The following is a 15,943-nucleotide window of genomic DNA, read 5'->3' on the forward strand; positions in this document are numbered from 1 at the left end:
AATGGCCCAGCCAGAGCCCTGACTTTAAACCAATTGAGCATCTCTGGAGAGACCTGAAAATGGCTGTCCACCAACGTTTACCATCCAGCCTGACAGAACTGGAGAGGATCTGTAAGGAGGAATGGCAGAGGATCCCCAAATCCAGGTGTGAAACGTGTTGCATCTTACCCAAAAAGACTGCATGTATTAGATCAATAGGGTGCTTCTACTAAATACTGAGCAAAGGGTCTGAATACTAAGTTCAGTTGTTCTTTTTTAATAAATCTGCAGAAATGTCAACAATTCTGTGTTTTTCTGTCAATATGGGGTGCTGTGTACATTAATGAGAAAATAATTAACATAAATGATTTAAGTAAATGTAATTCAGACTTCTACTTACCGTACCTACTGTATACTACATATATAAGAGGGCCTTCTCTCTGCACCATGCTCATTGCTTATGATGCAGATTGAACGACAAAAACCTGATGCCTTGCGTTTAATAAGAAAATTCCACGACAACATATTCAACACGAAATCAATGAAATTAGTTGAATCGATGTTGAGACTGTAAAATGTCTTAACAATTAACATAGTTACCATTCAAAATGAACATTTAACGTCTCAAAATACTTATAACTTATAGATACATAAACCTGTGTATGTAATAATTTATGCACAGCCCTAGTGTGCACCACGAGTGCTAATGTGAAACTGGCCTAATACTATCTTAAGGGACACAGTTGGAGTGAAATATTTGGAGAGAAAACATTTTCATCTTTAAATGAGTTTATTTGAACTGATGTTCACTACATGAATTTAACAGATAGAGAATGAAAGTTACCTTCACCAGATTTCACTTCACATCAATAATGTGATCCGTCAGAGTTTAAAATTCAAGCAGAGATTTTATTAAGATGACAAGTGGTGAAATGACGCAATGTGTAAACACACACACACATCACTATCATCTGTTATTAGCAAATTGGCCTATGTTAAATTAACATGTCTATATGCGTCCACACTATAAGGTGTTAAGAGTAACACTGAAGCAGTGTTGAAGTGAATGAGATAATTTCGGGATGAATTAACAGCTGATTGATCATTAATGTTGAACACCTGCTGTTAACAAACACAATCACTAAAGAACAGTTCATTTTGAAGTTGTCATTGTGGTGAACAGTGTTTTCATAGACAAGGGCTAACCCTTTGACTTTCAAGGTAAGTTTGTTTCTTTTTACAACAGGTTCAGTATTATTTTCCTAATGACCCTTGTATGTTGTTGCAACATAAGATCATGTTAAGTTTTAAATGAGGTTAATGTGGGAGTTTTGTTTTGTAGGTTTCATTTGTAACCATGTAAAATGTTCTACACACCAAATTTGCCAAGATCCTTTAGAAGAAAGATTGCTTCATAACCTGTCTGGATAACGTTTACTTGCCCAGAGAATTTAAACAGCCATCAAGATACTTTTAGACATTAACATCCTTCATACAAACCTCAATTCAGGCGACAAGCAACAAAATTAAGATAAACAGATCAACTGCAATGCATGCTGGGAGTGTGTAGTATGCTGCTACCCAGAATGAATTGCTGCATAAAGTTGAAAATCAAAAAACACACTTAAGATTACCACAATTTCTCACAATGACATTGTTGCTGTTTATAGGTTGCCAATATCATCATCTGTCTTATTTTAACTCTGCGCTGTAAACAAAGTCACTTATAAAGCACATTATTTCAATTGGAAGAATACATTGAATTATTAGAAGTCTAGGATCGAGAGAACAACTCACAGAAACACTAAACACCTACAGGGTGACTTCTTGTTTTTCATGTTTGTTGACAGCAGCTGTTCGTCATGAATCATCAATCAGCTCTTGATTTATCCCTTCATTATCTCATTATCTTCAACACTAATTCAGTGTTACTTTAACACCATATAATGACACACATACACCCATCAGTGTTCATTTAACACTGGCTTATTTGCTGTGGCATCATTCTATAAACATTCACAAATGAACCTCCCTCAACTCTGAATATATCGCACATGAAATAAATGTATATGAAACATGACGTCTCAAAATACAGCACATAAACAGTTACTAGAAAGATTGTGTCATCATTCTATGGATTACAATAGAAAACAAAGTGACAGCAGACATGTAAGATTTAATTCTTTAAATTTTTGGTGCAAATGAAGTTGAGTTGTTGAGATCGAGGAAGGCTGATCCAGAGATGATCTCCTCCAGATTGAACCGCTCCAGCTCTGTGTTCACCGCTGCAGTCATTCAGATGATACTGACCTCCTGGAGCCCAATTCTGATAGCAGACGACCTCTCCTCGTACCCAGATCCAGAGATCCATGAGACAGTAATAGTGTAACCCCAGCCACACCTGAGCAGTCGAGGCCTGATGAAGAACTTCAGTCACCATGAGCTGAATCTCCTCTGAATCCACTGAAACCAGATCAACATGATTCTCTCTGCAGTAACTTAAAGCTTCAGTCCAGCTCAGATTCTTCTGGATCAATATCAGCTCATCTGAACAAACAACAAAACACAAACACTGTGACTGAACTGAGATCAGTTTCATCATGAAGAAACTTCTGTCATCAAACACACACATTGACTTTTATTAACTCACCTTCATGACACACAAAGTTATAATTACCACTGCAATCCACATCATTCCATTGACCCTGAATATAAATATTGGCCTTTGTACAATCTTCAGAACCACCAACACTATTCGGTTCACCATTCCCCCAGTATCTGAAGCCGGAGTCAGTGTTATCTGACCACTCCCACGAGTCTCTGAACAGACCAATCCAGACAGATCTCTGAGGATCATTAATGATGTTGTGAATCAGTTGATGGTCAGTCTGGTTCCTCACACTGGTCAGATCAGTATGATACTGTCTGCAGAATCTCTGAGCTTCTCTCCACGTTTGACTAGAAGAATCAATGATGTTTGTTTTACTGCTGTCTGTTGAAGAAAAGAAAGATTCAAGTCTCATGATTTTCATTCATTCTCATTACAATCACAGTTCTGATGTCAATCTGCAGAAACTATTTTCTTCTGAAAGTCTTGAGTTAGTGCAGCATGTGTTTGATTCTCTTTCTCTTAACATCTGTTTGTATTTCCATCAGACAGTCAATCAGTTCACCGCAGTGAGTTCATCAAATACTCTCTAGGATAAATTTGTATTTCAACGTCTGACCTATCCTGTTACTCTGTGCCGAAGCCTGACATGCACCAATCCCATAATTATTAAAAGGAGTTCTTTCAACTCAACACTATTAGCACCTTCACTTACAGACACCACTGTCACTTTATTTCTGTTGTACGTCTACACAAATTCTTATAGAGAATTTGCACAATTTCGCATGTTGATGATTTTTGTTAAGTCGTCATTATGGTGATGAGTGTTTGCTTTACATGGGATCTTGACCCTTTGCACTGTATGTTAAGTTATGTTACTTTCCCTAGTTTTAAATAACCACAGTATGTCTTGACACAGGCACTGAAACAGGTAGAAAAAAGGCTCCGAATAATTCATATTTTTGATGGGAAGTCATTACAGAAAGAGACTTGCAGACATAAACCTGTTCGTCTCAACAATGGTGACAACCAAAAATAACCTCTTAGGATAAACCCAATTGATTCTGGGTACCATCAAAGTACAAAACTGATCTATAATCAGTATGCATTACGCCAGTAAGCGGTTAATTTGTTGGTAAACACTGTTGAGCTTCATACACTGATTCTTGATCTCTGAGTCCAATATTAATAACAAACATTTCAACTGTTCAAACACTTTTTATACAGATTGTTTCAGGAAATGTTGGTCTCCAATGTAAGCTCATTCAGACCATTGTAACCCAGTAAGAAAGTAAATAATATCAGAAAAATGTCTGAAAAGAATCCAATCTATTGTTCTTTATTTATTATTTGTTATAACAATGTTTTATAAAAAAACACTGTCACAGCAGCCAAAAGACAAATGCTGTTTAGCAGATATAAGGCCTCGACTAAAGCAAACACTGATCACAATAATGGAGACTTTAAAAATCAAAAACACATCAGGTCATGGATGTTATGCTGCAGTCCCTGTGAAGCAGCTGATCGTCTTCAGTATTTTGATATATATTTGATATATAATCCAAGATGAATATTTGGTGTGGCTCATGTTCCCCTTCAGTCGGTCTGTCGACGTTTGTAGAGAGACTGACTGGGGTTTGATCTTGAGAACCTATTATCTCTGAGATAATTATAAATGCCAATGGGCTTGGCGAATGCACGCGCACGCCAGTCTCCGCCCCGTACATACGGGTATAAAGGAAGATGGCGGCGGTCATTCACTTATCCTTTGTTCTTTGGAACCTGTTTGACACACGCTGTCTAACTTTATTTGTCTTCGAGACTCTTAATATCTGCTGGATTTACTTCTCCTTCTTGAGCGGACTTCCCCTGGGCGTTTCGACAGAGAGCTACAGACCTTTAAGAGGTAAGTTCCCGCGGCTACGAGTATGTCTCGTAGTTGTGTCCCTGGGTGTGACAGACTATTCCCTGAATCTGACGGCCATGATACCTGCGTCACTTGCTTGGGGCTCAGGAATGCTGAGGCAGGTTTCACTGATTCGGCATGTCGCGTTTGTGCGGACATGGCAGTCATGGTGTTGCGGCCACTGTTGGCTATGTTCTTTGTGAATGCTGCCGCCACCCCGTCTGTTTCCCAGGCATGTACGACTGACTCACCTGGTTTGTCCTCTATGATTTCCTCCACAGCACTGTCATCTCTACAGTGTCTTGGATGGACCGGGCCGCCGGCCGCATCTCCGCCGGATGTTGCGTCGGACAGCCAAAAGCAGGTAAATCAACAGAGCCGTCAATCTCTCTGGGCACTGTCAGCCACCGAACCAGCCTTCCCAGCCATGGTGAAGTAGATCGTCCCTCTGGTCTCGCTGTCGCGGTTCTTGGGCGCTTGGCAGCGCACCAGCCTTTCACGCTGGCTAGAGATGGCGATCCATCTCGCTTAAGCGATCCAGTTCCACCAGGATTGGTTCATGGCAATCGACCTGAAGGACGCGTACTTTCACGTCTCTATTCTCTTTTTTCTCTAGGACTCTTTATATGGTTTGTTTCAGCAAATGCCAGATAACCATATAAAACATTTGAACAGTCTTTGATTTTTTATCATGTTTATATCCCAATTTTTCTGTAAGTGAATGTGCTTATAGTGTTTTTGAAGTTGAGAAAAACTCCTTGTAAAAACTATGGAATTTGACTGTGTTTTCTGACCAAAAAATTCTCTGTGAGAACTACAGAATTTCACAGGCATTTTTACAGTGTGCAGCAGAGATCTCAGGGCAAAACTCTTCTTTGGGGTTGAGAGCTAATTTCACTGGCTTTTACATATGCTATTTTGAGCTATGAGTTTCTGTGATAAAGTTATAAAATGACTAAATTCTTATTAAATGACTGAATGTAGAGGCGCTTTAAGTGAAGGTTTGTTGTCACTCACCATTGTAGCAGATGAACTGTGACGGCACATTACAGTCCTGCTGATGCCACGTTCCATTTCTCATAACAGCACAATTATTTGTGTCAGTCGATGGTTCAGTTTTCCAGTTCAGATATTTCACAGGATCACCCAGAGACCACTTCCATTTATAAACATCTGTTCTCTTCAGTCCAATCCAGACATCAGGACTGCTACTCGCAGTCTTCATCAGCTCGTTCATGTCATTGATGTTGTTGACTGTGGCCAGATCTGTGTATTTCTCTCTGCAGTATCTCTGAGCTTCAGTCCAGTTCTTATTCATGTTTATATAGTGATAGCGGCGCTGAATGCATTCAGATATTGAACAGAGAGCTGAAAGAGAGAGTTTGAGTGTTTATTAAAACACACAGAATATATTCACACGACATAAAACCAGAAACACAAACTCACCGATGACAAGAAGACTGAAATATAGAGTTTGAGCCATTTCTGGGTTAGAAAAATGATAACACAAACATCATTAACATCTTCACTTATTACAGACACCACTTCAACATTATTTCTGTCATCTGTGTGACATGTTACTGAGAATTAACAGATTTAACTTTAGTTCATTATAGTGTTTTCATGATGTTTTTAGTCACCATTATGATCAGGGGTCCCAGAACGACGGCCCGCGCGAGTGATTTACATGTTAAGTCAATGCAAAGACGTGATGACCTACTTGGGCGCGAATGACGTGAATCGCGCGAGTTGAAAAATCTTCACTTTGGCGAAAATTTGCACCGCGTTAACCAATCAGGAGCTTGCTCTAGGGCCGTGAGTGAGTGGCAGAAGCCCCTCCCATGACGCGAATTCGCGTCTGTAATGAAGCGAATTTCACGCGCGAATGATGCGAGTAAACTCAAAGTGTTCAAGCATCCACCTAATGCGAATAGCACGACTTACCGCGTTTTGTGTGAACACTCTATGAGAAATTAAAAAAATAAAACTAACCTTAAATATACAGTTTCATTTATATCATGTCTATATTTGATAATAAATATTGGCTTTCAGACTAAAATTTCGCTAAGTTACTCACACAGCCTAATTATTTGTTAAATTAACACTGAAAGAGACTTTTCAGGGAATGGAACTTCATGTTTGTTTGGTAACAGTAGATATTTTTACTTTATCGTCAAGCAAGTCATATTTTAAAATCAAAGGGGCATCTCTACATGTACAATAAAGGTCAAACCACTAGAGTCACACATGCTTTTTTAACAATGAGTTTAATAACCTTTGGTCTTTTGAATATACATTGCATCGCTGCCTATGGTTTAATCAGAAAACACCTCGACCGTAGTTTCTGAATTTGTGTGAACAAAGATGAACAGAGGTGTTGTGGGTTCAGAAGACTTGAAGGTGAGTAATTCATGACAGCATTTTCATTCTTTTGCAGTAACCCTTTATCAATTCTTAATGAATTTGATCTAAAAAACTTTGAAGCTCATTATATCAAGCTCACAATGCAGATAGATACTTATTAGAACATTTTCATAACTTAATGCATCTATAAGTCTTTTTTTCAAGTTTTGATTTATTTCAGATGAATTCACAATGTTTATTAAACAGAGTCGTATGAAAAGAATGATATTAATATGAATGAGAATCTTACTTTTCATCTCTTGTGTGTTTCTCTGGTGAATCTGCTGCTGTTTGTCTCTCTGTGTGTTTCTATGTCTTTATATCACATCTGATCTTCAGCGCCTCACATCATTTGTTTATTTCTCTGGAAAGACGTAAGCTAAAAGTTTTCTTATTTGCATATGCATCCGTCTCTGTTGGCAAAGTTAAAATGTGACATAAAATGCTCTCTTGTCCGGCTACATTGTCTGTATTTTCATTGTGTTTGACCTTGTGATAAACAGACAAAACTGTAAGCAAACAGGCTAAATATATGAATGTGAATTCTGTTTGTGTCCTGTCAGAGCCGACATCAGTCATGGGTGTCATGAGTCATGGAGACATAAATAATGTCATCCCAGTGTTGTTGTTGATATTTGCATTGATGTCTTTGTGTATTCTGTTCTGTTCTGTTCCTCATTCAAATGAAGATTGCCTGAAGCTCTCGACTAACAAAAGTGACCTTTAATAAAGTTATTCCAGAATATTCTCAGTATTCCGGCATCCAAAGCTGCTTTGCATGAAACATGGAATGTGAGACGGACACAACAATCAGCCATGGTAAAGATATACATTGTAATTCAGTGCATTGGGTTAAATATCTTAAGCACTCATTGTTCTCCAAAAATGATTTCGTACACATTTGATGTAATAAACATATTCACCTATAGATATATTTCCTGCAGATTTGTGCTCCAGTCCTGATCAAACAAATCACACACACACCCGAACAAGCTCATCAAAGTCTTTAAGATCACTGGAAACACGGACAGGAAGAAAACATTGAATCAATGTTAAAATGTGTTGATTTGTCAATGTTATGTTGTTAATGTTATTCAATGTCATTGAATCAAAATAAGTTTTGTACCCGCAATTAATGTTGAAAATATGTCGGTATTTCATGAAACCACCATTATTGTGATCAGTGCTTGAGTTAGTTGAGCTCTTGACTCTTATTAAAATGGCCACAGGACAAAAAGAGGATTAGTTCCAGTCTAGAGAGCTCCTGCCAAGTGGATTTAATCCTGTTTCAAGTGGAATTATTCCTTCTCCGATGGTTTCCTGTCGAGTGGAGTATTCATTCGTTATTTAATCGAAAACGATAAATACTATTTTTCTTTAGCTAAATCTCGGATGAATGCAAGAGTCCTAATCACCAAACTTAAGGTCAGATGCAAGAATAGTGTTGAAATTACTTTTATCAAAACTTTTAAAACGAAAACACACGTTCACTAAACTTGATGGCTTACTTACCTTTAAAACTTTGAAAACAGGCTGTGTGCACCTGCCGTGCTCGTGATGAAGCAGCGGAGAAGCCCATGTGTTCCAGCAGGACCTTATTCGGAAACCAATTGAACCTTTCCATCTCACAAGTATCCGTTTCTATTTATAGAATAGTTGCGTTAAGTTTGTGCCTCTTTATAAAAGATGTATTGGTGTTCAGAAATCAATACCATGCTTTTCCACTACCTCACTATCTCTCTAGCTACCTTCAACTACCTCACTATCTCTCTAGCTACCTTCAACTACCTCACTATCTCTCTAGCTACCTTCAACTACCTCACTATCTCTCTAGCTACCTTCAACTACCTCACTATCTCTCTAGCTACCTTCAACTACCTCACTATCTCTCTAGCTACCTTCAACTACCTCACTATCTCTCTAGCTACCTTCAACTACCTCACTATCTCTCTAGCTACCTTCAACTACCTCACTATCTCTCTAGCTACCTTCAACTACCTCACTATCTCTCTAGCTACCTTCAACTACCTCACTATCTCTCTAGCTACCTTCAACTACCTCACTATCTCTCTAGCTACCTTCAACTACCTCACTATCTCTCTAGCTACCTTCAACTACCTCACTATCTCTCTAGCTACCTTCAACTACCTCACTATCTCTCTAGCTACCTTCAACTACCTCACTATCTCTCTAGCTACCTTCAACTACCTCACTATCAGCGCTCCCTAGCTTATGTGTGTTTTGTTTTTCATGCTGTGTTGTGTTTTGCGATCGTCATTGTTTAGTGAAAGTGAAAAGTGAAAGTGACCTATTTGTCAGGTATGGTGAACCATACCTGAAATGTGACCTCTGCATTTAACCCATCCAGAGAGTAGTGAGCACACGCAAAGCAAGTGGTGAACACACGTACACCCGGAGCAGTGGGCAGCTATCACTGCAGCGCCCGGGGAACAGGTAGGGGTAAGGTGTCTTGCTCAAGGGCACCTCAGTCATTACCTGCCGGCCCTGAGGATCCAACTGGCTTTACCATGTAGAGTAGTTTACCATGTAGAGTAGTTTAATAAACAACCATATATTCACCTGTGATGGGTTTTCTGTGCTCAATGCTCACATACAAAGTCACTTAAAGCGTGTTAGATTTACGCTTCCTTTGCTCTAAATTCTGTTTGGTAATGTCATGTTACTTATGGCCATGAGATAACGGAAAGTGTATTAATCATTGATGCATTCGCTGGACGAATACATACCAATATTGTTCTACTGTACATTACTAAACAGAGACTGTAAAATACGTATATTTAATAACGATTATAATACGTATTTTACTTTGAGCTAAACTAATTCCTTGACTGAAATTGATGTGGGAAACACATACTACATCATACGTGCTCCTGCATGTTATTTTAATGCACTTCATCTCACCGTTTCAGTCTTGTCAATGCTTTCTTCAAATGTTTTGTGTCAGTAAATTGTGAAAACTAAGTAGTTGACATTTAGCTTTAAAGCAGGCGGGTGCCGCAGTAACACTGCTGGTAAGCAGATTCAGCCATTGGTTTTAAGTGTGTAAAAGCAATACACTGCACAGTGTCTCTATTAATGAAACACAATTCTAATATAGGTAAACTATCAATTCATGTTTAATGGGAGACTGAGGTGATCAATTCATATTTAAGTAGATCATTCATACAGAAATGAGATTCAGCTCTGGATTATAAATAAATATAGCAATTTACGTAAATAGCAGAGGGCCTGTGCTCCACCCCTGACCACTGCTGTAGTATCACACTATATTCACACTATATTCACACACTCACAACAACACAGCAGTTATTAAGATAATCACACAACGACTACAATCACAGTCATGTTAACATCCTGTTCCAAAGTTATGTTACATTTTTGTACAATATTTTCACACACTGTCCCAACAAACAATGAAGAGTGATGCTGATCACATTTACTGTAAGTGCTAGTTCAGGTTTGATGAAGCTACAGTTTGTCCGGTCAGAACAATGACGTCTTACTCAGGTTGAATTCCAAATAGTTTTTTATTAAAGGTGCATATGTGTGGTTCTGTGAATTAAAATATAGATATAAATACGGATATAAACTTGTATATAACACAAACAATATCAATAAAGCTTTTTTGGTAAATAACTGATGAATAGAGATCAAATATAAAACAATACAATCTCTATGATAAACTACTTGGATAAATGGGACTAAATGCATGTGCGCTAACGCTGTGCACGAGCTGTACATTCGTGGTTATAAGGAGTAAATATAACTAATACTGACAACAAATTATATAAATATGCATAGCAGTAATGTCATAGCACCAGAATATACCTATGTAAACAACATCAAATGTAAACATGAATGTTCAATAATTACGTTACTACTTACGGTGTAATGACCGCACACGCATAATGAACAAAACTCCTCCCATTTGGGTCAATACACTAAACTTCAGTCTATAAACTATGAACTATATTCAGCAGATCTCCCCGTTATCATCCGTCACCTTCTGTCACCTCGAGAACTCCGCTGAAAGGTTTGGAATAGTCCACTGTGAGAGTCCAAGTGTTGAAGGGGAATATTTCTACAATCAACATTAAAGCAGGTGCACAGTGCTATTGTTTCAGTGCATTAACAAATCTAATAAATCCATCAATCACATATCAATACACTTCCACCTGTCGAGATAGTAATGCGTTCTGTTGTTGGACATTTAAATACAACTTCATACATAAATCCAATAAGGGCGGAACTATTACGGTCCAGTTCAAATGATGTTTGCTATAAAATTCTTCCAACAATGAAAGTTTCAGTGTCGAACCTGACGAACATCTGCAAGTATGTAACTTAACCTTTCTGTTTATTTCATGTTTTAACTTTGTGAGTAAAATAGATAAGTCACAAGGTATTGTACTTAACTTAGTTTTCCTATAGAAGAGTGCACGCATCATTAACGTTCACAATTACCACATGATACATTTACAATTCTACTTCAGACTTAAACTTAATTTAGTAATTTTGGTAATAACTTTCTTTCCGTGTGGAACTTTCTAAACGTATGAAACTGATAAAATGTCACAATTATTTATGATGTATTCAATTCGTTCTGGTTTCTGATGTGCACAGTTGTTGATGTTGCTTTGCTCTATTTGAGATGTGTGATTTTGATTTAAATTGACCAGAGATCACTGCGCACATTTGCTGTTGTTTTATAGTGACATTTTAGCAGATAAAAGTCAGTTCCATACAATTAGAAAGTTCTGCTGAGGGCCTGTAAAGAGGATAAAACACAAATATATTTTTAGCCCCTCAACAAATACAATGTGGCTTAGAAAGACTCCAGTTTGATTATGACGACACGCAGATCCCCAAACCCCCATCGCCGTCACGAATAAAAATACATGAAATGTTTACAATTTCTGCAGGAAAAGGCGGCACGTTGCTTTTTCATTAACAAAGCTTCAAGAAAAACGACGATCCAGAAAAAAAATACAATATTGAATATCATTACGAAATACATCTTGCACGAAAAATACAATATTGCTTGGGCAAAGTGTGTTTGACAGTTGCTTTTCTCACATGAAACAGAAACAATTGCAGATAATAATAAAAATCGGACTATTTCTAAAGTTATTCATGCACAATTTGATGGTTGATGGTGAGTGACTTTTTTTACTATTGTTTATTTATTTTAACACTCTGGCAAAAAACAAAAAAAAGAGACAATACTTGCTTCAATACGCAAAGGTGACCCATGAGTTGGGGCTATAATGAGTTGGAATGGACACTGACACATTTTAAGATAAAGATTATGGATTTTGAGATCTTCATAAAAAATAAGTACAGTCCCCTCCACTCGAGATCCCAAAGCTACAAATCCTAAGTAAACATCTTAAGTGATCTTTATTTGTCTTCGTTTTCTGAGATGTGCTCCTTTCCTAAATCTTTCCTAGTTTTCATAAATTAAAAAAGCAGATACAAGCAATACAAAAGTAATCCGCATGTAATCCAATTAAATATCATCTGAACATCAAGTACAACTGGGAACCCGCAGATTTATATTTTATAAACCCCCCCTCTCTTGGAAAAAACTCTTTGGATCTGTACGATTCACAAGAATTTCGCTTAAACACCATTTTTTTGCATTTATGTTGTATTTTTATATTTTTGCTTCCACAAAGTTTTTTCCTACTTTTAAACGTGCTGATGTTGTCAGTCAAAGTAGGATTCTCTTCATTCAAACATGTTCATTTGTTGTATTTTGAAACCGCATTTCAAAAAATCCTCTGGCCATCATGACTTCTGAGAGACACTGCCATTCTAAGAGGCTCTTTTTATGACCAATCATGTTGCCAATTGACCTAATAATATGTACATTTATCTTTTCCGGCTCTTATTGCTACCTGTCCCAACCTTTTTTGGAACGTGTAGCTCTCATCAAATCCCAAATGAGCCCATATTTGGCATGACATTTCAAAATGTCTCACTTTCAACATTTGATATGTTTTCTATATTCTATTGTGAATCAAATATAAGTTTATGAGTTTTGTAGATTATTACGTTCCTTTTTTGTCCCAACTTTTTTGGAATCGGGTTTGTATGTGTAGTATTATGTGAATTAACGCCGTAATTTCACAACGTTTTCAAATGATCTTCAAACTGATTGTTTAGGTTTATAGAACTACAGAAAATAGACTTTTTCAAAATAGCTTGTTGTCCATCTCATCTTATGCAATTACCTTTTGTTCTATATCAAGGATTTCATTTCCCTGCTCCAATGACCATCTTCTGCCAAAAGACACGAACTGATGCCGCATGTTCATGAAAACGGATTGTCAGTCTTCTGATGTGTCCATTGAGACCATCCACCAGATCAGCAAAAACATTTCTAAACACAAAACGTCTCCTTTCACTAATTTCCAAAAAACACCAAATCTTACGATAGCTTTACAATCACAAAAACTATATTTCTAGTTTCCATTATAAAGGCAGCCAAACAAGTAAAATAAACACTATTAACAGAGAACTGACCGATAATTGGAGTTACATTTGTTACAATTTCTACAATTTTCAAATTATTTTGTTATGCCACAAAAACAGCAACATTCTCTTGTCTTCTGTTTAATACGATCGGACTTTCTCATAACATTTGCAGGACCTTCAGGGGACCAAACTACAATGTTGCCTGCCAACAAATGACAACCAGTTCTGTTATTTATTTGTCCTTTTGGTAGTTGTATGATTTACCTTCTGACAATGTAACTGTCATGTCTCAGGCATATCATTTTAGTATTTTAAAATAATAAATTATCAATCAATATCACCTTTGTTTTAGTTGAGCTCTTCACTTTCATTGTGTGTGTTCTCCTCTTGCCTCTTTTGGTGGTGTATCAGTAAGAACACTTGTGCATTGGTAAAGAAAGAGATGGTTGCTTTCTCATGATATGAGCAAAAATAAAGTTAAGAGACTTCTATTATTAATATTGAGATTTATGCTGCTAGAAAGAACGACACAAATTAAAGCAGCCTTCTTCCTTTTTTTATTGAACTTAACACAAATAGCAAACATCGCCAACTTAATCATTTCAAATGTATTATTTGACAACACACAAGTGTTCTCATAGAAAAACATTGCAGTCTTGAAATTGAATTATTAAGCGAAATTCAGAATCAAGATCCCAACTAAAGCTAACACTGAATACAGTAATGGTGGTTTGATCAAATTCTACATTATTTCAACATTAATTAACAAATTCCTGAATGTTCTGTGAAGATCCACCAAATAACGTCCTCACACCCTTTAAAAACATTGTGACCATATCAGAACGTTCTGGGAATATGGGGTTCTTCATAAAAACTAAAAACTCAAACAAGGAAATTGTTTTCCATTACACTCCCCCAATTTAATCAAACATACAAGACCTATGAAAACTCATCAGACATGTTAGGATTCAAAAACACTTGGACAATAACATCAAATAATAGAGAACAAACAAACGTTCTAAAGCCACAAATACATCAACTAAATGAAATGAGCAGTTGAGTTTGTTTGTCACTGACTGAAACAAACATATTTTGTGTTTATGTTGTTGTGATTTGTATATTTATGTGTGTTTGTGTTTTGTTCAGGGAGGTGTAAAGATCTCTGCAGTCGTCTTCAGGTTCAGTTTTTGCTCATCTGATGGCGGCATAAGTCACATCACCAGCAGACTGAACCTGAATGAACATTACAGAAACACGTTTAACCCACAGATCATATTATAGTAACATTATACAAATATATATTTATGAGACTGTATATCTGTATATGGAGTTGGAGAGCTTAAGACGGAGGACGGATGTAGTTTCTACTCACATTGTTGTTCTTCAGTTGTTTTTTACTGGCAATGGTCACCTCAGAATAAACCACATCATCTTTCTGCTCCTAAACATCAACAAGTCAAGTCAACTTTATTTATAAAGTACTTTTTTAAATGTTCATTGTTACAAAGCATCTGTACAAGAAACACACTGACTATAAGCAAAACATATGAGATAAGACAACTAGATACAGAAAAAGGTGAAACACACACAAAACACAACACGCAACCAACACACAGAGACACACATACAAACACGAACACAGACAGACACACAAAGGCGCAGGTAAACTATTACTGTAAGTCAATATCATAAATCCAAACAGCAAACTATCGTCTAAGTAATCAGCTAGCGCCGATATTTCTGAGTATTGTAGATACACGATAGTATATGGATTATAAAAATTGAGGGTCACGTTTAAAAAACGGAGAGCACAGATTTGGATGACGTAGGTTCAGTTTATTTGAGCATAATTTGGTAAACTGAAGGAATTGTTTTGTTTATGAGGGAATGAATTACAAAACTGTGGATTTGTGTTTATTCTCTGTCACGTCACCTCCTGGGCTCCGTAGTATTTCCAAAGGGAGAAGCTCATTTCATTGAATCTAATCCCTTGCAATCAACTTTGATCCAGATAAATTAATACCTGATCTATTTGTTAAAGTAAATCCAGCCCTGTATATTTATATATGAATCAGCATTAATCTGAGCTTTACTGTGAAGTTAAAGCATCTGCTGTCCAGTCTCTCGAAACTTGTGCCGCTCTGCCATTCGGTCAGATTTGACCCTGGACAGCTATAAAGATATTTGTTATGAATATTAATATGAAGTCTAGAACCTCACGTTTACGGTGTGTATAGATTAATGATAGAGATGAAACATCAACAATCTGAACTGTAATAGCAAAGGACCATTATTCTGGATTGTTTCATGTGAATGATGATGATGATGATGATGATGATGAAGACTCACCAGCTCTTCCTGCACAGATGATCTGGAGAAGAATGACAGTAGGAGCAGCAAACACTGACACCTCAACAATCACTAGAATCACTAGAACACACAATAACACCATTAAATCCATCAAACACTCAAACACTACACATGACATCCATAACAAACAGAAGATGAGAGTTTCAGTGATGAACTCATGTAACAGGACACATGGA

At 37.1% G+C, this 15,943-nt stretch overlaps 2 protein-coding genes across 2 annotated transcripts in view; both read right to left on the reverse strand.

Annotated features, from left to right (window-relative positions):
- Positions 1–754: 754 nt before the first annotated feature.
- On the reverse strand, positions 755–7,220 carry LOC306893333 (C-type mannose receptor 2-like). The gene is made up of 5 exons (XM_079455117.1): positions 7,147–7,220; positions 5,940–5,978; positions 5,511–5,861; positions 2,630–2,971; positions 755–2,526 (listed from the first exon to the last, which is right to left on the reverse strand). The coding sequence occupies exons 1-5, from the start codon at positions 7,151–7,153 to the stop codon at positions 2,156–2,158; spliced, it is 1,110 nt and encodes a 369-aa protein (XP_079311243.1). The 5' UTR covers positions 7,154–7,220; the 3' UTR covers positions 755–2,155.
- Positions 7,221–13,933: 6,713 nt separating this feature from the next.
- The window catches only part of LOC306893344 (uncharacterized protein), a 14,869-nt gene continuing 12,859 nt past the window's right edge, over positions 13,934–15,943 (reverse strand). The window contains exons 5-7 of the mRNA XM_079455130.1: positions 15,747–15,827; positions 14,770–14,838; positions 13,934–14,630 (exon numbers count right to left, since the gene is read on the reverse strand). Coding sequence (XP_079311256.1) covers positions 14,825–14,838; positions 15,747–15,827 — 95 coding nt within the window. The 3' untranslated portion in view covers positions 13,934–14,630; positions 14,770–14,824. The remainder of the gene's footprint in view (positions 14,631–14,769; positions 14,839–15,746; positions 15,828–15,943) is intronic.

The sequence above is a fragment of the Barbatula barbatula genome, assembly GCF_947034865.1.
Source record: "Barbatula barbatula genome assembly, chromosome: 4".
Taxonomy (NCBI): domain Eukaryota; kingdom Metazoa; phylum Chordata; class Actinopteri; order Cypriniformes; family Nemacheilidae; genus Barbatula; species Barbatula barbatula.

What these genes read in the sequence shown, in the direction of transcription:
- LOC306893333 (XM_079455117.1), bottom strand. An exon ending in TTTCAGTCTTCTTGTCATCG is followed by an intron (nt 5,862 to 5,939) that starts GTGAGTTTGTGT and finishes TCTCTCTTTCAG; the next exon opens with CTCTCTGTTCAATATCTGAA. An exon ending in ACAGTTCATCTGCTACAATG is followed by an intron (nt 2,972 to 5,510) that starts GTGAGTGACAAC and finishes TTTCTTCAACAG; the next exon opens with ACAGCAGTAAAACAAACATC.